General features: G+C 47.5%; 1 protein-coding gene across 1 annotated transcript in view; it reads right to left on the reverse strand.

Moving 5' to 3' along the window:
* Positions 1-23,068, reverse strand: part of LOC119397704 (intermembrane lipid transfer protein VPS13A) — a 1,038,245-nt gene that overhangs the window by 769,017 nt on the left and 246,160 nt on the right. Inside the window, exons 27-29 of the mRNA XM_037665124.2 lie at positions 5,929-5,967; positions 5,735-5,872; positions 5,602-5,679 (exon numbers count right to left, since the gene is read on the reverse strand). Coding sequence (XP_037521052.1) covers positions 5,602-5,679; positions 5,735-5,872; positions 5,929-5,967 — 255 coding nt within the window. The remainder of the gene's footprint in view (positions 1-5,601; positions 5,680-5,734; positions 5,873-5,928; positions 5,968-23,068) is intronic.

The following is a 23,068-nucleotide window of genomic DNA, read 5'->3' on the forward strand; positions in this document are numbered from 1 at the left end:
GAAATTTGGTACACGAATCATGATAATCCAATTTCTCTGCCTGGTTATAATGTTTTGTGTGTAACTCACAGCTACAGTCGTGGTGGTGGTGCTTGCTTGCTTGTAAAAGAAACCTTTCACTACAAACAAAATTCTGTTATTCAGAAGCTGATTGTGAGATGCTGACAGCTGTCCTAAACAATTACGTCATCTCAGCTAAATACCGTCCCCCATCCAGAAGTATTTCAACATTTACGGCTTGTTTGGAGAACTTATTTCACCATGCTACGCTGAATAACTATGTAATTGTTTGCGGTGGCGATATTAATACTGTGTCACGTATCTCAGGAGCGCTTGCACGTTAGATGGAATTGAGAGAGAGATACGAGAGACCGTGGCAATACAACAAACACCCCTTAGATCACAACACGACAAAAAATCAACAAACACTCAAAATTCACACCAAAGAGAAACAAGCGCACAAAATCTGCTAGAAAGCGAAACCAGAACTAACTGCAATACAAGTTAGGTTCGACTCTTCAGCCCTTAGCCAGTCTAGCCACTATGGCTTCTCTGTGGCTAATCCCATGCGGTCACACTCTAATCGAACGTCTTACTGTTCGTGGCATCAGCTCGGTGTGAAAGACTCTGTGTCCCATCGTTTAAGTTCTTGAAGCGGTCACACGGTCGTCATCGATCGGCATCTGTTGGACGAGCCACTTGTTTCCGTCGCCTGTATCCTGGTCATCAACAGACATGAAAGGTTAGGCCTAACTATAGGGGCCCGTGCTCCTAAGTGCCACCTGGCCAAACAAACGACATGACGCTCCGGGGATTATAGTGAGTTACTGCCATCCTGTCAAGGTGAAATGCTGCTGTGCGCCGGTAAGTCCCGGGAACCTCGCTCGGCATCTACCAAGGTTGACAGCTACTTCCCAGGCTTCTCATGCTGCTGCCTCCAGAACTGGGCACCTGCTGCTCTCGCCACGAGTGCGACGCTGACTTCTGCAACCTTCTTCCTACGGCGCTTCACCGCACACTGCTCATTCCCCTCCGGGGGTTTCTCACCACGGCTCAGGTCACGTGCCACGAGCCCTTCTCCAGCTAATCGAGTGTGTGGACGTGGCAGAGGCACACACCATCGCGGAATTTTCCGCTCCTTGTGAACCATCGCCACTTTTTAATGTTTGGCATGTGCCTCGTGCCCCTTTGCTCATGACATATTGACAAGTTGTCTAATGAAACTTCTAAACATGAGATGACGTGTTGCTTGATAGCTTTGGATTGGTTAACACAATTAACCCTCTGAGGATTCAAGCCGTACAAGTACAGCATCACCTAAAAGGCACCAAAGGGTTTTCGCCGTATATGTATGACATTGCCTGTATGTTAAAAATGCGCACCTTTTTCGATCATTTCTTCTGCTTGGCATGTGCTGCCGCACTTCGGGAATACGTGGAACTTTTTCATGCGCCGATGTCTCTCCGCCTGTTTTTTATTTCTTTCCCTTATGCATCCGAGCATGTGCGTGCGGTGCAGTTGGTTTCAGTTTCATCCTGCGGGTGGTTATTGCTTCTCGCTCCCGCAAACTGATGGCTGTCTGGTTTCTAATCTCTTAAAGGGTGACCGCTTGTTACTCTCTCAATTACTGCTCCCCGGGGCACGATAACATCTGTTTCCATACGGCGCTAAATTACACAAACCATGCCGCCATGGTTGCGTTTCCTGTTTTGGGGACTCTGAGAACTAATTCCGGCTCGTTGGCAATAAGACGAAGGATTATTATAGCTTTTTCACTCGTTTTGCTTTTCGGATGGGCGCACAACCATACAGTCTTCTTCCGTGCGCTCACTCATGCAGTTCGCTTACGCTATGGAAGTGCGCGCCGGTTGCTCTGCTGCTAGTCAGTCGAGCAGCGATTCTTCCAATGTGTGCTATTTCTTAAGCGTATTTTTGTATGTATGTGAGCTATGTTTAATACAATGCATAATTTTTATTTATAAAAAGCATACGTTTTTCTTAGGGTTTTTCTTGATGTTACTCATGAATAAACCATGTGTATGTAACAACAATGATTTTTTTGTCACTTTTTCTGTCACAAAAAAATTTTAGAGAATTTTTTCTGAAGTAGAATCATCTGAAGAATTTAATTCAGCAATAAAAAATACACAATTTTAAAGGGCATTTTGCAAAAAAATCCACCCCTCACAGGGTTCATTTTCCTTGCATACGTTTACAAGTACAATAAATGGTTCAGCGTAAATGTAGCTTCCATTGTCTTCACATTCCAATCTACAAAAAGCGCACATCGTTGGACTTTGTTACCCTTTCTGATTTTCCCGATCACCTTCCCGATTTTTCATTATTAGGCAATGAATAAAAAAAAGGAACTACTTTCTATACCATTGCATTCTATAACATCCCCTAATCTTGAACATTTTTGTCGGGAACTATTTCATAAGTGTTGGAATGACATTCTTGCAAACGACAACCCAACCATTGCAGTCAATACATTCACAGAAAAATTTAAGGAAATATATGACCATAATTTCCGTCAAATTACCTGCTGGAAGCAGGTAATTTAAAACTTAGGAAGACATGGATCACGCATGACCTGTTCTATAAAATTAACCCTTTCAGGGTCAATGACGTACATGTACATCATCCGCTAACACCCTCAAGATGGTCAAAGACACACAGGTACGTCATTGCTTGTATATTTATTAAAAAACGCGCCTTTTTCATCATTTTTCTTGCGCCGATGTCTCTCCGTTTCTTTTTTTATCCCTTACTACAGCGGTGCGCCGGCTAGTTTCGGTTTCATCCTTCGGTAGTTCCCGCTTGTTGCACCCGCAAAACTGATGGCTTTCTGGTTTCAAAAGGTGGCTCATTTGTTACTCTGTCGTTTATTGCTCCCCGCTATGCGCTTCCGCCTGTTTTCGTGCAGGCACTGACTGACACAAATTATGTCGCTGTGGTTGAGTTTCCTGTTTCGGGGACTCACAAAAACTGCTTCTGTCTCGTTGGCGATAAGGCGAATGATTATTATAGGTTTTGGAATTGTGCTTGCTTTATGGGCGTACACACAACTGCACAGTTTTCTTCAGTGCGCTCACCCGCGCAGTTTCCTTGCACTATTGAAGTGCACACCGATTTCTCTGCTGCAAGTGAGTCTAGCGGCGATTCCTCCGAATCGCTGCTCGACTGCCAAATCAGAATCTGATTCAGTAAATGTCAGCCCGTCATACGAGGTGTTACTTATGAGTTAAGACTAAGATGTTGATGAGCAAGCGACATCGCAAAAAACGTGCGTGGCGAGGCGATGCTGAGTGGATCAAAAGTAATTTTTCTCCCTCCATGTTTCCACTTGATGCCACTTCATGCACTTATTTTTGTAGGTCTGCGAACTACACAGAAGCACAGGTATGATAACCTCTGGTTAATGCCTTGATCACGCACAAAGTATGGTTACTAAGTGCTACGCAATGTTATTCCCAGAACGTTAAGTTAGCTAAGCAGCACTGACGTCAACATAAAAAATATGATCTCAACAGACGTTATATGGTTGTTTTCATAAAATGTAATGTGCACGTAATTTACCCTTTTGTATCTATACGACCTACATCTATATTTTTGCAACAAATGTATACATACACATGGACTCTTCTAGCTTGTGATGTTTCTTCATAATAACTATTGTATCCTGATTACATTTAGATCATGTAAGTATTATGATATCAGCTGCCGTACTTATTCACATTGTCATGTTTTTGTATATCATGCTTTTATTTTCTAATGTGCGCTTCTGAGCCAGGTAGCGGGAGCTAGTCAAGCTGCTTTAGTGCAGTTTTTACTCCACTCCCGCCATGTACCAAACATGAAGATTCAATTCAATTCAGTGTGGAAGCAAACTTCCCAACAAATGTGGGCATGCCCTCCCAACCTTACCTCAGCTTTCTCATAGTGGAAAAAGTGTGCCTTGAAAGTGAAGTCAGACTTCTTACGAGAGCACGATGAAACGTTATTGGGCAGTGAAGAAAAAGCAGCACAGACGCTCTACAAGTTTTATATTATTTTTGTCTGCACAGACGCTGCTCAGCGTGTCCCTCCGTGTAACTGGCCTCAAAATCTTGGCAAATTTTATTCAAGATCACATCATCAATACTCATCTCGATACGTACTTTCATCAGGAACAACAATCTTTTTAGCAACAACTTGTAGGTTTGGGCGAGTCGGTTCATGATGCGAAAACTAGAAGCAGCGCGAAAAAACGACGACAAAAAGCGCTAGTCCTGTTGTGTGTGTTCCTATTCAGCGCTAGTCCTGTTGTGTGTGTTCCTATTTTTGTCGTCGTTTTTTTCGCGCTGCTTCTAGTTTTCGCAACAATCTTTTATTTTATAATTAGCTTAGCATTTACATTAACAGAGAAAAACTACCTCATCTTTATTTGGGAGCCACCCAAAGGGTACACATTTTCGAGATAAAGTACGGGCAAAAGCGGGCTTCACCTTTGCCGCTAAGGTGCTGCGAGAGCTTCCACTTCAGAATTTTTTAACATCTCCTTGGAGTGTTCAGCATGCTCCTCGTCCTTCCATTCAAAATATTTTTCTAAAAGCACTGCCATTTTGACTGTCTCGCTGCCTCAAACCAGTGTTCGCATACACCAATTGTGAGCATTGGTGCGAACATCGTTTTCATCATCACTGCTAATGGCTTCTTTGCACAGAAATCACGGCAAAGGCCTATAAGACTGTGCAGTTTCTAATGGTCAGCTTTGCTGCAGTACAGTGGTGTTACATTGTCAATAATATGCAACACACTGTTATTATGCAAACTATGCAATTACAAAAACAGAAAAACAGGCAAATAATGCCAGAGCCTCATGACCACCACTTGACAATGCCTGGCCAACATGATAGCACTGGGGGTGTGCACGCAAGAAGACTGTTGTCCCCAAACACTGGGCTCATGTGTCACCAGAAACGTGCCCGGCACTGGCGAAATGCAGCCCTCCCATGCACGACATTTTCCCATAGTTGTTGCTCTCTCGATGGTGGCCTTGTCGGCGTTTCTCATATGGTAATTCGATCATTTAACGAGGCCACTTGTCACTGCGAAATTTCATTGTAGCAGCTGGTGTTGCAATGATATATATATGCACACGGATGAAGGTCCACTTGCCAGCACGGAGGGCACAATGCAAGCCCCCATTTTCCTAACAGGGCTCCTGTCTCGGCCAATTATTTTTACCAAGAACCCCAACAAAAGAGTTAGTTGCTGAATATCCTTTCTTGGAACCATGCTAGAAGAAAAACAGCCCTCATAAGGAACATTATTTATATAACAAGTTATGATATGATGCAAAACTTCCCAATACTATAACGTCAGTGAAATGGTGCAGTAACTGTTGAACAGAAACCTTCCTTGCACAGTGGTACTATATATTCTGTTCAGCCGTCACTAGGAGGGCAACACTACACTGGTCCAGGGCTTTGACTAAGGACAAACTCACGAGAAAGGTGTGCTTGTTAACCCGTCCTTCGTTATTCACTTGATAAGATACGCAGGACTATGACACAATCAATCCTTCACTGCAGCTCAAAGAAGTATCAATGTGGAGACCTTTTTCTGGACCACCTTCTCAGCCGTCTTGAGTGCAGAGGACTTGAACTGAGGCTGCAGAAATGGCTCAAGGAATTTCTGCAAAACAGCAGGAGTGTCAAGGAGGTGTAAAATCTCGTGGTGGTCAGCTCACCTGGAGGTCCACAAAAAACCTGTGAAGCAGCACCAGCTGCACTCGGCCAATGTGCAGCCGAATGCTGCCATCAGGGCCTTTCAGCTTCTCCTCGTCCATCCATTCAATGCACTTGGCCCTGGGCGCTTTTCTGACATACTGGCAAAACACACACACTGCTGCAATAAATGGCAACATACGCACAGCACACTTACCTTCAAGTCAATAAGCTTCTCATCTTCAACGAAAAGAACCTGCGAGATGGCCGATGAACTACTATAAATTGTCTTGTAAAAAAATTGTCCTCATACACGATGTAAGAAAAGGAAATCTTGAAACCCGTAAGGCAATCGTTCTCCATACATGACATCAATGAAGTCCCCGCTTTCATAACCCCTGTGAGTACACGCACATTACAAGAGTACCCTTGCAGGCAATGGTGGTCATGTTCCAAGCATTCTTCACTCTTGAATATTCCACAAGATTCATTCCCAGTGATGCTACTCATGAAGCGCACTTTGGAGCAATTTTTGCAGCAGGAAAATCTTAACTCTGGAGCACTTTATAGCACCCTGATACACGTTTCAAGCCACTTTGGAGCTTACAGTTATTCCACATGTATTTGTTTGCTGCAAAATTTGTGCAGTGCTGGATCGAAAGGCTAAAAGGATAAATTTGAGTAGCTTGATTTAAGCGAGGAACATGTTCACACAATCAGCTGTCTTAGTTTAGTGGAGATACCAAGATATTGGCTTCTGCATCTCATGAAGTTCTTCATCGCCAGCTTAGCCATGCAGTCAGCCACACAACAATGTGCCTTAGTCACCCGACCAAGAAACAGACGACCTGCTAATAGATCATGCTGGTGTGCACTCATGCTGCAAATGTCACCGTGCTCAAATTTACAGGGCCTAGATCGAGTTCAACACAGACCGTAAGCCATACAACGCAGTCCTGCCCTGTTTTCATTCCAGAAAGTTGCAAATACGGCTTCTGCACTAACGGTCCATTTCTTTCTGAAAGATATAGACAGCCATAACTTGTGGTAATACAGAGATGGAGAAACAAGTGCCGACGCATCCACTATGTACTTCCAAGTGAGACGGTACCTGTGGTGCCCGCACAGGTTTAAATCTTGTCGACTGCGCCAATATGAGGCTTCAGCTGAGCGCAGGAAGACTCACATAGTAGAACAACTATTCAATAAGGCTTAGTTATGTTTACACATGGTTACACATAGGCTGCAGCTGCCAGCAGCCGTGGATGAACTAAGCTGCGACACATCGAGGCTCCTGGAAATGGAAACACACAAGGTGGCGGACTGTGTGGCTAGTTGCTGCGCAGGACATGTGCCATCTGTAGCAGTCCCCATCAACCCTGCCAAGCACATCACTCACATTCCACCACTGTCCGGATGACTAAGTCCCTTGGTCTAACTTGGTGTCCCCACTCACTCAAGCACCAAGTCCCGCAAGTGACAAGGAAGCTGGTGCACACGCTGTGTCTGGTCGATGGTATTCATGCTAGCTTCATCATCTGGTACCGGAGTGGAGGACGTCTCCCCGGCAAGGCTGGATGAACGGTGTGCCACAGGAGATGATGGAGGGACATACAACTTGGGATGCATGCACAGTTCTTGGCTGGTTCAGCGCGCATGTTGTCGTCCCCATCACATGCACAGCCTTGAATGCGGGTGCAGTCAACTGCTCAGTGAGACGCTGCAGCCCTTTTAACAGTGGTGCCATTTTCTCATGTAGCGCAGGCCTTTTGATGCTTGACCCATACCAGATCACCCACTGTGAAGCTAGAGAATGTTCAGTGCTATCGTAGTGGCATTTGAGGGAGGCTTGTTCTGAAATGACAGATGTCTCTGAACATTGCACTGTTACACTGCGTACGTGATCTGCAAGGCCGATTTGTTGAAGCGACCACTGTTGCGGGAGGGGACCCTTATGCACGTACCTGAAGAGAAACTGGAAGGGTGCAAAGCTTATTCTGGAGTTCATAGAAGTGAAAAGGCTGCTGCATGGAGCTTGGCTGGCCGCAACATGGGCTCCAAGGCTCATATTTTCCATAGCACTGTTAGCAGTGTCTCATTGCTATGTTCAACGAGGCCGTTCCCTTCAGGTCGGTAGGCTGTTGAAAAGTGTAGCTTTATGTTATGTAGACGCATGAACCGCTTGAGTCGGTCCATGATCACTGAGGCAGTGGTCAGGTGCACCACAGCAGTAAAATACTTTATGCATAGTCTCAATGACTTTGCATGCAGAGGTTGAGGAAACGGCTGCCTGAGCAATAAAAAACGAGCTGCAAAGTCGATCACACTCAGTATGTACCGTGATGAGTTGCTGGGAGGCGTTGTTACATGGTCTATAGCAATGCTTGAGAATGGAACACCTGAAGTGGGAATTTTGCCAAGAAAACCATCACTACTTGAAGTTGACAGTTATACTGTTAGCAGCACTAGCAAGATGACACAGAGCTCTTGAGTGACTTTTCCATATCTGGCCACCAGTAGCGGTATTGCACTTGGTGTAACTAGATCGAAGTGACCTGCACCATCCTGAGGTGCCTGGCATGGTCGGCAAGGCTAAGTAAACGGAGCTCACTCAGACAAGAAATGCATTTTTCGCTATACGCTCATATGGACTGAGGTTCACCAAAATTTTCCTCAACCAGGCTCACTCAGACCCATAGCTTCATCTAAATCTGAGAGAGTTGACTCATGAGTGAGTTTGCCTGCCTATCCCAACGCTTATATATACTCTGCTATTGCAAAAAGAAACCAGTTCAAATAAAAAACCAACATCGAAACCCTTTGTTCGCCCTGATTCATCAAGAACATTAATTTTGCTTGTGTGAGAGAAGAGATGGTGGGAGGGGTTGTCCTTTGTGCTTAACATATATGCACTGCATTCTTTTCATTGTTACTTATTGCGCACCACTTTCAGGACGAAGACTGAACCACATGAACACAAGCGCAACCACACGAACACAAGCGTGGTTCAGTCTTCGTCCTGAAAGTGGTGCGCAAAAAGTAACAATGAATATATACCAACTAGCCCAAGCAAGTACCCTTATATGCATTCTTTTGTTTCATATATGAGGGTGGTCTGAAAAGTTCTCGGCCTCAATAAGAATCACGCGAGCTAGAACTCGCAGCACCCGTGTGCACGTTCATACAAGTCTCTGTAAGTCTCAGATGAAATGCCACCTAGTGCCGGTTAGCAGTTTGGCTTTGACAGTCGATCACAGTGGGTGCAGTGTGAAGCACCGCAAGGCATGGAGAAGCTTGAGTACCGTGCGGTGATAAAGTTCTTTGTAAAAGAAGGTTTGTCTCCGAATGAAATTCAACAAAAGTTTGTTAAAGTTTACAAGCAAGATTCACCTTCATACTCCAGAGTCAAGAAATGGGCTTCTGAGTTTAAGCGGGGGAGAGAGAGCATTGAAGATGACCCGCGCGAAGGGCGCCCAAAAAGTGCAACAACTCCTGAATTGATTGACCGTGTGCACGATATGGTTTTGAAAGAGAGGAGAGTGAAGTTGCGCGAAACTGCCGAGGCTGTTGGCATCTCAGTGGAACGTGTAGGTCACATTTTGCATAACGAATTACACGTGAACAAGCTCTGTGCAAGATGGGTGCCGCGCATCCTTACTCCTGAGCAAAAACGCAACCGCATGACGGTGTCACAGCATGCTTTGGAGCTGTGTAACAAAAATCCAGCGGACTTTTTGCACAGATTTATAACAATGGATGAAACTTGGATTCACCATTACACACCGGAATCGATACAACAATCAAAGCAGTGGACTGAAGCTGGGTCCTCTGCACCAAAGAATGCCAAGTCAGTTCCCTCCGCAGGAAAGGTGATGGCCTCTGTTTTTTGGGACGCTGAAGGCATTCTGCTTGTGGATTATCTTGAAAAGGGTAAAACCATAACTGGGGAGTATTATTCTGACCTCTTAACTCAAATGGATCAGAAAATTCGTGAGAAAAGACAAGGTTTGCAGAAGAAGAAAATCATCTTTCATTAAGACAATGCACCGGTGCACAAAGGGCATCTTGCAATGGATAAATTGCATGATTTGAAGTGCGAATTGTTGGAGCACCCACCCTATTCTCCAGACTTGGCCTCGTGGAACCACCACCTGTTCCCAAAACTCAAAATCTTTCTTGATGCGCAAAGTTTTTCATCAAATGAAGAAGCATTGCTGCTATGAATGAGTCCTTTTCAGAACTTCCACAAAGTCATTTTAAGGATGGAATCCTGGCTCTGGAACATCAATGGACCAAGTGTGTTGAGTTGAGAGGAGACTATGTTGAAAAATAAAAATAATTTTGAAGGTCCACAGCGCTTTTTTCTACATCAGGTCGAGAACTTTTCAGACCACCCTCATACAGTGAAACCTCGGTGATACGAATCTCACGGGACCACCAAAAATATTCGTATAATCCGAAATTCATACCACCAGAAAGCATGGAAAATTAGCATGCGACAAAAGAAAGCAGGCGTACATGTTCATTTATTGTTTTTCAAGGCCGCAGCAACGTCAGGAAGAACCCCGAATGATTGTCAGTTAAGTTTTTAGCCGTTGGCAATCATACCAGCACTCGCAAATATACGGCCTCTACGCGCGTATTTAATTAATGAACCAGGTGCGTTGTGACCTGCGACAGTAGCCCCTTCCAAATTTTAGTATACTTTTTTGCACCGGAGTACTGCAGCAAAAGTCACAAAAGAAGCACTTTGACGCGATGGATAAAGGCCACAAAACGACAGAACCACAGTTCTGTGTTATGATTTTGTTATCGCGGAGGTGTTGGGGATGTTTTTTGGGAGATTTATGGCCGGGCCCGCACAAGCGCGACCTCAGCGGTCATGCATGTTGATGCTGTGAGGCCTGACTCCTTCGCCAAGACCGTCCTCACCTTCTTTTGGTCCTCGTCCACCTTTCATAGAATGTCTGATACACGAGGCAGGCACGCGTAAACAGCAGAACGACAGCAGCCCGCGTCGACACGTTAGAAAAAAAAAGCATGGCGCTAATGTCCTCTGTAATCTAAATGCGAAGGCACACGGAGGCACACAAGAGCCTCAAAGATTCGTGCACACAATCTCGGAGGCCTTGACGCGTCTCTGAAGGTTAATTCTGACCGTAAGAAAAGTGTTTTTCTTACACCGTGATTCTGACGATTTGGCGGTGCGGCGCGCATGCCCACGCTTGCGTTCCCGTGCTTGCACGTGCTTGGCGCGTCTTCCGCGACAGCGCCTCTTCGTACCTAGGCAGTAGCGTACGTTCGTATCAAACGTCGCTGGGTGAAAATCGGTTCGCAAGAACCGTACTCCATTACATTGCAGGCCAATGGGCCTTGGCCTGGACCAATGAAAAATTCGTATCACCCCGAAATTCGTATGAGCTGTGATCATATCACAAGGAGGTTTCACTGTATATGACACTGGCTGCTTATCCTGCAACCAGTGTCATAAAAACAGTATGCCAATCCCGGACACAGGATAGCGTGTTTCTTCATTCGGTGTTACAGAAGCTGACTTTGCACAAGCTGACACATGTTTTAAGGTGTGTCCATCGCTCAACACAAATTACAACTGTGCGAAAAGCGCTTTAACTGGACTCACTTTGACTCAGACTCACCAAAATTTTCCTCAACAGGTCTCACTGAGACTCTGACTCTCGGCCCAATCAGAGTCTGAGCGAGTCCGAGTGAGTTGCCTCATGGGTGAGTTTGCCACACTATGGAGCCTGGAAAATGGCCGGATGCAATGAAGATGGCACTACAACAGAATAGGTTCCTAAAGAAGTCTGGTGGTATATATAAACGCTGTCAACTAGGTCGCACTCAGATTGGGCATTTCCACTAGCAAGGTGCTGAAGAATCCATTTTCTTGAGCAGTAGCCAGCGCTTGAGCAGAGCATGTAAGCACACACGAAACTCATGACAAGTGGTCAGCTACCACATTCTGCCGCCCAGGCAAATGCCAGACAGAGAAGTCTAATTCAACTAAGCCAATGAGCATGGACATAAATCTGCAAGATGATTTCACACACTTGGTCAAGCAAGATGTTGTGTCGTGCGATCCCTGGTGACATGCTGAGACACCAATGCTGTTGTGCTCTCTATTCATGCTACTGGGAGAGCTGGGTGTCTGCCATGCCTCTTTGCTACAACCAATCCGGCGTGGTCATGCCGGTCATGTGACCCGTGCCTCGCTGACCAATAGCCTTTCTTCTCCCTCCTTAAAACCGCCTGCAATAAACGCGGGAGAGCAGTCTCCCGTCAGTCTAGCCGAAGCTTGGTCTCTGCGTCGTCACTTTACGCGCCCTCCCGTCGTTCGGCCTCTCCGTCGGCCCGCCGCGGGTTACGCCGCGCTCCTGTCCTACACAACACATGGCGACGAGGTAGTTGAACCGCTACGCTACTACGACAGGCGACGCCAGGAAGAGCACGACGTACGTGACATTACGCTACGAGTCACATTTTCTGCTGCGCGTCGGTGCTTGCCTTCCTGCATGCTACAAGCACTACAAGGGCGTTGGCCTGAAATTCCTTTGTTCCTGCTCCGGCTACTGAACGACGCCACTTCCATTCTGCTTGGGCCTACTGCTACCTGCACGCATGGCTGCTCTCTTTGCGAACCTTCCTCCGTTCCTCAACGTTCCCGGCAAGCCTCCTATTCCATGGCATTTATGGAGAAAAATTTTCCAGGTTCCATCTCGAATGAATGTTCCAGGTTCACCTGAAGGCGGCCGGTGGAGGTGGCTGGGAAGATGAGCGACGTGCGTCAGCGCTCCTCTGCGCACTCGGCATCGTGGGACAACGCATAATACTTCGCCGCGCAAGAGCAGCTTGAAGCGGAGGCGAATGGCGCAGTTACGGCGTCGGGTTCCGGCACGGTGCCGAAGACAGAAGCGGCGACGGCAACAGCGTACGACACGGTGCTCCAGTTTTTAGATGGGCTTTTCGCCAAGACAACGAACGTGCTAGCCGAGCGGCACCTTTCCACGAGCCGCAAACAACTGCCCGGCGAAACGTTTCTCGACTTCGTCACCGCGCTGAAAGAAAAGGCCCTGTCATGCAAGTTCAGCGCCACTTAGGACGACAGAGTGCGGGACCAAGTAATTCACGGAGTCGCCAACGCACATGTACAGGCCAAATTACTGTCGTACGGGGAAGCCCTTACGCTGCAGAAAGCCGAAGAAGTTGGACGCGACTTGGAGGCGCTCAACGAAGCCAACGCAGCATTCGGAGAGAATGAACGGCTGCTCGGCTCGCTCGCCGGGGAGGGCAGTAGCGTCCAGGGCATCGCACGTGGCTACGCAGCAGCATCACAAAATGGCGGGTCGGCTTCCTCGGCAGCCCCGCATGTGACTCAACATGGCGGCGGCTTCCCCCCCAACGCGGGTGGCCGCGTCCAAGATGGCTACGCGAGCTCGTCAGCGCGCCTCCAGGATGGCGTTTGCGACCAAGAGGGTCAGCCTGCTTCCAAGCCTCTAGTTGGCCCTTGTTTTCGCTGCAGCAAGTTAGGGCATTTGGCGACTTCAAGAAATTGTTCGGCCAAAAAGAAAATTTGCCAATTTTGCCGTATCAAAGGGCATTTCGCGGCAGTCTGCCGTAAGCGACGAGCGTCGGTACAGGAAGTTACCCCCATTCAAGAAGCTGACTCCAGCACGGCCACAGTCCTATGCGTGCAAGCTGCGCCGACTACCCCAAGGGACTTGCGCATCCATGTCGTCGTCGGAGGACATAGCCACAAGGCATTGTTAGTGGACACCGGAGCCACAGCATCGTTGATGACGAAGAGGGACTTCGACGCGCTTTTCGCTTCGAAGCATCGCCTGCTGCGAGCGTCAGTTCACTTGAACAATTTTTCGAAGCACCGCATACCGGTCCTGGGCTATTTCCGCACGGACTTGCAGCACCATGGCAAGCGCGCCTTTATCACCTTCTACGTCACAGCACACGGCACTTCACTGCTGGGGCTCGACGCCATCCAGCAGTTGGGACTCCTGATCGACGGCGCAACGCTGACATGTCGTCTGGCTACACCAGTTTCTTCGCAGCTTCCTGCAGGTGTACCTCCGGGGTTCGAGCACCTGCCTGGCCGGGCCAAGAGGCAGCCACATTGTGCCAGTGTCTCCCAAGCTGCGTCGGCTGCCTCTGACGCTACGGCAGCAGGACGCCAGCAAGCTGCGCCGGCTCCAGGACGACGACGTCATCGTCGACGGCGGCGGTCGGCGGCCGCATTCACAATTGCACATCAGCAACCACGCGTTGCCTGCGCAGGCCATTCGCGGCGGCCCTGCTGTCAAGTGCGACTCTACATCTGCTGAAGCGCAGCTTCAATCGCCTGCGACCCAGTATCACCCGTTGGAACTTCAGGAGGAAAGTCCTGAATATTCCTCCTCTCCTACAGTCAATGCACCGAATTCAACCACGGGGGAGGGAAGTGATGCGAATGGGTCTTCAAAGTCGGCTCCCGATAGCCGCAGCACACAAAGTTTTCCTGCAGGGCCTGGGTCACGTCGCCCACAGTGGACACGTAAGCCCCCAGCCCACTGCACATGTGTGCGCACGTGTGTGAATGTTCAGGAACAGTGGAAGCTGGCACTTGTGTTGGTGTGGTGAAGTGACTTTTTTTTTTGTGTAACATAGGTTGTAATATGTGCATCTAAAACTGCACTTCTGCGTATTGCAGGTGCCATCTTGATCAGAACTTGAATGTGAATTTTTTTAGTGTTTCCTGATGTACCACAGTTAGAATTGTATAAGGATGCAATTTTTCCCAGGGCGGGACGATGTTGTGTCGTGCGACCCCTGGTGACATGCTGAGACACCAGTGCTGTTGTGCTCTCTATTCATGCTACTGGGGGGAGCTGGGTCTCTGCCATGCCTCTTTGCTACCACCAATCCGGCGTGGTCATGCCGGTCATGTGACCCGTGCCTCGCTGACCAATAGCCTTTCTTCTCCCTCCTTAAAACCGCCTGCAATAAACGCGGGAGAGCAGTCTCCCGTCAGTCTAGCCGAAGCTTGGTCTCTGCGTCGTCACTTTACGCGCCCTCCCGTCGTTCGGCCTCTCCGTCGGCCCGCCGCGGGTTACGCCGCGCTCCTGCCCTACACAACACAAGCTACGGTCCAGTTATATGTAACTAGGACAAACTTCTTTCCAATTAGATACTGACAGAATTCCACTGTTATGGCCCAATGTACTGCGATGCCTCTTCACGTTAATGTGAAAGTTGCATTCGTCTGGTATTAGGCATCGGCTGGCATAGGCAATAACACGGTCTTTGCCATCCTGAAATTGTGACAACAATGGTCCTATGGCTTCGCCAGACGCATCAGTGGTCATTGTTGTCACTGCAGTTTGACTGAAATGAGCAAGTAGTGATGGCTCTGTGAGGGGTGAGCAAAGTCCGGAAGGCACTTTCCCATTCTGGGGACCACAGAAATGTGGAAGACTTGACAAGGGCTTGAAGGGGGGGGGCTACCACTTTGGCAGAGCCCTTGATATATCGACAGTCAAGGCTGGCTGTCTGTATCCAGAAAAAGACTCTCTTTTGGATTTGGGGAGTCACGATATGACACATGGCAGCTGCTCTTATGCTCTTTTTGGATCTGGCCGACAGCCTTTGCTTTATATGATGAACCCAAGAAATTCGATGCAAGGAAGTCTGAAGGAGCCCTTGTCAAGTGATGCCTTAAGTTCACTGGTATGAAACAACTGAATGGCTTCTTGCAGCAAGTCTGCGGATGTAGTGAATGACTCTGCATAGACAAGAATGTCATAGAGATATACTCGTACGCCGCTCATGTCTGAGCGAGGCTGAAGGTCTTGGAATCCCATTTGCATGGCTTGCTGAAATGTGGACGATGCATTCTTTAATTAAAATGGCATTCTGGTCCACATATAAGTTCTGTGGTGGGTAATGATAGTCCTGGGGCCTCAGACTGACTTGCAGTAGGCGCACTTGCAGTAGGCGCAATGTCCATTGTAGGAAAAGTGCTCGGCACCACTGATGCGAAGGTGCCATAATTTTTTTTATCTGCCTTTCTAGAAATTGCCTGTCTTCTGGCATATGTCTGCAGGGGCTATGGCTGTATGGCACAGTGTTGGGCAGCAAACCAATGGGATGTTGAATGCCGCTAAAATAACCAATGTCATCTTCATGGCGAGAGAAGATTGCATTGTTCTTGGCCAGCATGTCAGCAATGACAGTCTGTTGTTGTGGAGAGAGTTGGCAGCCTAGGTTGGCTGGTGGCAGTTTGGGGTGGATAGTTACGGGCACGGTAGTGCAGACTTGTGGTGCGGGAGGGATGCTGTCCAACGGCACTGTGTTTGCAGCCATAGCTTGCCAGCGAGGCTCTTCTGGCGCAGGTAATGGTTCTCGTTGAAGGCAGTCTTGTGGCATTGCTTCAGCTGGTGCAAAAAGCTTTGAATGGCTAAAATGATGGCATTAGCCATCCTAATTAGAACTAACTGACAAGAAAGCCAAGAAATCCTTGGCTTTCTCATTTGTTAGCTCTAATTAATGTTGTGTCAAGCAAAAAAGAACAAGCCCTTAATACTGCCCATCTGGGGGACAGACACTGAGTGGCCAGAAGCATTACACCCATAGCTGGACGTTGTAGCTTGTAGCTGAGTGGGTTCGGGTGGCTGGAAGATCAGGAAAGCTCGCACTGCTGAAAACCAGTCTTTACTCAGAATAAGGGGAAGGATGTTGCCTCAACCACACCAGTGATAGGGCCAGTAGTTATATTCAGGAGACCTGGCCAAACCGCTAGTGCTGTACCCCTCCAACAACGGAAAGCGGTAAATTGGTACCCGGCAAGAGAATTGTAGAAGGAAGAAGGGCTTTTGAAATGAGTGTCACTAGAATATGGATATGCTTCTTGTTCTCTGACTCCAGTAATGGTCGCTGTGAGCAATGGACATTCAAGTTTGCCGGGCATGCTTTGAAAGGGCTGTGGCTGTAGGGCGCCAGGGATGGGCGACGATGGGGTTCATGATGACCTGCTGTCATGTGAAAGACATGGCACCACCAAATGCCCTAACTGTTTACACTTGTAGCAGACTGCTTATGTGATGTCTTGGTCACTCCGAAATGCTGGGGCCCTATACTGTGAGAAAATTGCTTCCTATTGTCGCTCCTGTTGTTCCTTGGGCAACTTGGAAATGCGCCGTCTTGGCTGTGCTGTCGCAGCTGGTGGCTGGAAGTTGTGCTGCTGATGTTCCGACTTTACACTTCGTAATGACTGGTGGGGCAGCTTTACCGGTGGTTTTACGCTTGCCCTGTTTTTAGTATGTTGAGTGCACTTGTCCAGGCTTGTGCACGAGGATACGAAGTCGCGCACTGTCGACGGCCTAAAGCCCGGATGGCTGCAATAACATGTGGCTCTGGGAGACCTTGTAGTAGCTAATCCATCTTCTGGGCGTCGATAAGCATGGTGGGGCAGCTTTCAATCACATGTAGCTTCATGTAAGCGTGCTCTTGTATGCTCTCACCTGGGTTCTGTCTATCTAACTTTATAAAGCATTACTGCACTCGAAGAGGGTCAGCTTTGACGAAAATGTTTCCTTCAGAGCAGCACTCTATGTCTTCCCGGTCGGACGATGATTTCCAAAAGTGAGGTGCCAATTCCAAGCTATGACTTTCAGTTTACTTGCTGCAATGAGATGGGTGGTGGCATCATTCCACGTGGCAAGCTGCTGTACACGGCGGACGTCACTGAGCCAGGCATTAATATTTGGTATTGGGGACACATTGAAGTAGACTATCAACGACGACAGGTCAGGCAGTGTGGTAACTGTAGTTGTGGTGGGGCACGGTAGCTGTTGCAACAGAAGCGACAGGCTTTCAAGCGTCATGGGACCAAGGGGGAAGCCCGAGTTGCCAGCGACACCGGCCCTATCCACGCTTGACTGCGGTGTGCCTCATGACGTTGGCAAATGTCAGCTTCGAGGTGCTGAACAGGCTATTCCTTAGAGCAGGTGCTGTCTAACTCATGTTGGGTCAGTTCCTTGTGGATAAAGTCGACTCCGAGTCCGAGTTGTCGAGCCAGTGCAGCGGAGGCAACCAGCGGCAGTGTCGCGGTGCACAGACATTCTTTGGGGACATTTATGCCACTTGTTGCCTTCTTTCATTCGTAAAGCTTGTGTAGTGTTTTTTTTTTTAAGTTTTCTTGTTTTACTGGGATATGTGTTGATTTAAGGTTGGGGGCACGTGGCGGTGCTATCACCCCCTGTAAAGTCGCGCTCACCTCATGGCGCTCGTGCGTCGTAGCTGGCGTAAATAGCTTCGCCACCGAGCGAGAAATGGCACTCTGGCCGTGAAGTGGTGCCAGTGGCGCCACTTGTCGGAAGTGAGGTTGCACGGATGCATGAGGAAGAGCTCTTACTCTCTTTTGGTGTGTGGCAGAAATGGCCAGTGGCCATTTCTCATGAGAGGCCCGTGGGGGCGCTTCCACAGCTCATTCTCATGGGCCCAGTGAAACTCGAACGACGCCAATGCTGCATTCGCGGTAAATTGTACGTCATATTGTTTGTGTATTGTATTGGTATTACATTGGATTATTTGGCATGTTACTAGTTATTTGTTAGATTCGGCTGGCAAGCTTTTTTTAATAGCTTTTTTAATAGCAATTTTTAAAGCTTTTTTTAATAAGTTTCCACGGGTTTGTTTGCTCAACAGCATGACTGTGTCCGTATGATCCGAGAGTGGCTCTATTTTGAGACCCCACACACTGCTGCATACCAAATCCTTTGCTCGTTCAGCCCAAGACACACCGCAAAAATCGAACTCAATCGCAGTAATGTGATTGACCAAGGCCACTTTCGCATGAATTCTGAGAAGCTAAAACCTCATTTTGGAGCAGCAAATCAACGCTTCAGCAGTTACAAGTCACTCATTTTTAAACGGTTGAGCAGTAGTGTCATGTTCAACTCCCTAACTGCTTATGCTTTTTTGCTTATGACGAGCTGTGTTCGTCGTAGCTCTTCAGTAATGTTTCAAGAGGCTTTTGATGAGCCGATGTTTTCCTATATAAAACATAGATGGCAGCACGGGTGCCGTGATTGGCACTTTTATTGAATGACAGTCTGCATACTAAACGGTGAAATGTGCATCTTGTGTCACCCGCGAATTATAAACAAACATGGCGCAGTGCCGTGCTTTGAATGCCACCACAAGGATGGGAGCCTCATCTAGTTTGTATTGAACTATCTAGGAATAGTAGATTTCGTCCACAGGAAGTCAATAGGAAACCATACTTTCTGGAGTTGGAGAAATTTCTTTTGGAATACCCATCAAATGTCCCAGGTATGCGGTATTACCTGTGGGAGAGCACGCGCGCCCATTTCCTTTCCTTAACGCTGGCGCGATCGCGAATTGACGGCGGGAGCCATGGAGCTACTAGGAAAGGAGCACCGTCGCCCCTTTCTGGGCAACCCCTTCTCTCCCACCGCTCCTCGCGCCAATCCTCGCGTCCCTGCTTGCGGGAAAGAGAACTTGCCCCTGCGAGGGAAACAACCCTCACGGTGGGGAGGGAGATGGGAGGTGGACAAAACTGCCGACCAGGCAGAGAGACGGGCTCTCTTGCTCTGCTGACCTGCCAGGTACCACCTACCGCCCCAAGATCCGCGAGCTGACCATCGACCGAAGGTGTAAGCGTTACCCTTTGTTTTCTGCGAGAGCGGACTATCCCTCTACGCGACATTTACGCGTTATTGCTAGAGTAGCAATAAAGTGTTGTTTGTTGTTCTAGCCTGTTGCCTTATTCGCCCGAACCCGTCGTAGCTGCGATAACTCGCGCTACGGGAAGGGGACGTTGACACGTGCACGGTACGACTATTTGCGGCTGGGACCGGAGCTAGGCTTCTGCACCAGCCGTGCATAGAGCGGACCCCTTCATACCAGGCCCACAGCCAGGGGGGGAGGAAGGAGGAGATTTAGGGCCCCCCTGCCTCCCGAAATTCTGATAGAGCGGGGTGTTTCACTGAAAACTAGAGCTGTGCGAATAACAAAATTTTGGATGCAAAGCGAATTCAAATATTAAAGTTTGAGTGGAAATTGAATTGAATATTTTGCGAATAGTTCTCGAATATTTCTGAAATATTTTTTAATACCTCGAAGCGAAATTACAGAAAAAAAGTTGCATGGGATTCCTAAGCATACTCTTATAAAATAGGAACATGAAAGCATTTCTTTTAGCTATGTTGGTGCAGCTCTCGAGGGGTGTTATTCCCCAGTTGTCTTATCAAGGATGAGGCAATGCAGAGGCCGAATTGTATTTATTTACATGATTTGGTGCAACCAATGTGGCAACAACACTTTACACGTGAAAGGAAAAGACGCTATTTCCTCAACCACTCCTTCTCCTCCAACTTCTATGGAGGCCCAACACACGTGGCGGACAAGGGCACACTCCCTTCGTGACTGGAGTTCCTTATCTGCCCCATACACGTCAATGTATAAGAACATGTGAAATTTTGGAAGCTGAAAATCTTCAGCATCCAACTTTTCGAATTTTCTGCCTGAATTTCAGGTCTGAAATGGCATCGATTCCCCACCTCTGCCGCGTCTGTTATCACGTAGGTTTGAACCAGCACTTTCGTGAGTCGATCTGTTTGCAGGCGTTGCAGAGTCTGAAAGGAAGCTTTGCCGCAATGCCACAGTGTGATGGGGTGAATCATATTGAAACTCTGAAGGGGCTACTGCCACGGCACCGTGTGGCGATGTCTTTTCAGATAAGCACCGGAAGTGCACAGAGGCGTGGTGGCGGCAGGTGGCAAACGCGCCAGTATGGATTAATCGCTGAAAACCCTTTTGATAAGCATCTTCAGCTAACTGCTCAGTAGTGCATGTGGCCTAGCGCAGTGGTATCCCTAGCAAAAATTCTGATAGAGGTCTGTATCAGTCTGATACAGTTTCCTATCAGTTGTACCAGTCTTGTATAAGACTGATACAAAGTCCTATCAGTTCTGATAGACATCCGTATCAGTCTGATACAGTTTCTTGTCAGTGTTACCAGTCTTGTATCAGACTGATACAGGGTCTCACCAGTGCTAACAGTTTTTCAATCAGTCTGATTGGCCATTTCTATGGTGTATATTAGTCTATAGGTTTTTAGTCTTTTGTTGGTTTATGGGATCTTCATAAAATGCAGTAGTGTCATTTTAACAGTTACTATTTTTTTTAAACACACTGGTCACATATATATGATTGGTCATTTCTGCATGCATATTGGTGTATCAGTGTTTTCTATTGAACACTTGGCGACCATCGTATGACATATTACCATCATTCAATGAGTGCCACTGGTAGCTTTTGAATGCGTAGAATAATGGCTTCATGGTGGTGTTAAGCATAATGAACACACTGAGCTTTGCAAAGCAGGTTTCAGGCTAGATGAACATCTCTTATTCTATGTACAAATGGGGTTGCAGGTGCCAGATAGCAACACAGTTTATTCTGACATTCAGGTATCTTAGGAATTTTAAGACACTAGGTATACAAAACTTATCACAGAGCAGTACAAACACAACTTAAAACAACAATACAAACAAAACTTCTCATCACACAGCAGTACAAACACAACTTAAAACAACAATGCAAACAAAACTTCTCATCACACAGCAATACCAACATAACTTTAAAATTTTTAGCTTATAGGGCCAGTAAACATCCCAGGACACTAAACTTCATATTTAGAGTACAATTGTGTCCTAGTGTGAAATGAGCATGCTAATGCAATAATTTTTTGAAACGGTGCGGAGTGGAAAGCCTCGGTGTCTGGGTGCTGCGGTTTCTTGCTTTCACGACCCAAGCTAGCCCTAGCTGCCTCCCCCACATAGTGCTTTGCCTTTAATGATGAGGCACTACATCTGTGCCATAATCCATACTGGATGAAATCCTTTAAAGGGGGGATGAACCGCTTTTCCAAGTAATAATTGAATGACCTCAGGGTCGAAGTTTATTGCCTCGCAAATCCACTGCCACAAAAATGTCAAAGCGAGCGGAATTACAAGGGTTTGTTGTGCACTTTAAGCGCTTTCTCTTTTCTCTCGGCCATCCCGACAAGGTGTGTTGGAAGCTATAGGGAGGAATGGCACTGAGGAAATACGTTATGTCAGCACACATCGTGACCTAGAGCATGTTTGATGAAGCACGACTGCTTTTTCCTGTTGCAGTTCCCATGCACGAGTGTGACTATGTAATGTTAGCAGATTATGGACAGCAGTGCCAGCATGTGGCAGCACCCTGTGGCAAACAGCACATCTGATCGAAACGCCGCTCTTGATTTATGTTGGCTATAGGCCAATATCTATCTGTTGCTATCTGTTGTTTTACACCATACAGCAGGCATCCGAAAGTCCGAAGAAAGTGAGCACAGGCATCTATATACAGCAAATTCTCACTTGTACGAACGTCGGTTTAACGAATATTTCAGAATAACGAACTTTTAGAAAATCCCCGGCGATTTTCTTATGCATTCTATGCAAAAATCTTTCCGTTAAACGAATTTCACAATAGTGAATTTTTCAGTTGAACGAACTTGATCCTCGGACCCAGGCTCATTTTTTAAATCAATTCAACGAAGTTTTGTGCACTGCAGCACTGGCATAGCCGATGCGAACCGCCACTAAATCGCCCATCCATCGGCGGCGGCGTGACATCGCTTGTGCATGCAGCGCCGCCAAGGCAAAGCGGCCGTGCGGGTGACGAAAACGAGCCACGTGCGCATCAGGTGTGCGATCTTGTACACGTTACAAAATAAACACGGAGGCGTGGCATGACAACCAGCCGCACGTGACCGCACGTGACCGCACGCGATTGGTCAATGCAGAGCCGTGACGTCTGTCGCGGTTCAAATGGGCCATTCGCGTGCGGCTGGATGTAACGCCACGCCTCCGTGTTTATTTGGAATGCGTACAAGATCGCACCCTTAGTTCGCCCCTTCTTTTTTTGTCTGTCTCATCGGCATCATCGGTACTGTGCGGCCATCTTCATTTCGGGAAACAACAGCGCATTTCACGCGCCTTGCGCCCTTGTAGCATCAACCAGAAGAAGAAGAGTGCGACGTGGAAGTCGTAACGGCTGAGGCAGGTTCAAATCCTGTAACTCTAGCCGAGGCGGTAGCGTATGTTAGAAAGTTGCGAGACTTCGTGTCTCAGCAACAAGCTGTGCCAGAGGCAGTGCACAGAAACGTAGACTCTCTGGAAAGCTTTGTCTCTTCTTGCGCTTTAAGGGCACCAGTCCAAATGAAAATTACAGATTTCTTTTCAAAATAAATTGCATTTCACACTTCTGACTCTAATGTCTGCTGTGCCCAACGC

Source organism: Rhipicephalus sanguineus, chromosome 6, assembly GCF_013339695.2.
Source record: "Rhipicephalus sanguineus isolate Rsan-2018 chromosome 6, BIME_Rsan_1.4, whole genome shotgun sequence".
Taxonomy (NCBI): domain Eukaryota; kingdom Metazoa; phylum Arthropoda; class Arachnida; order Ixodida; family Ixodidae; genus Rhipicephalus; species Rhipicephalus sanguineus.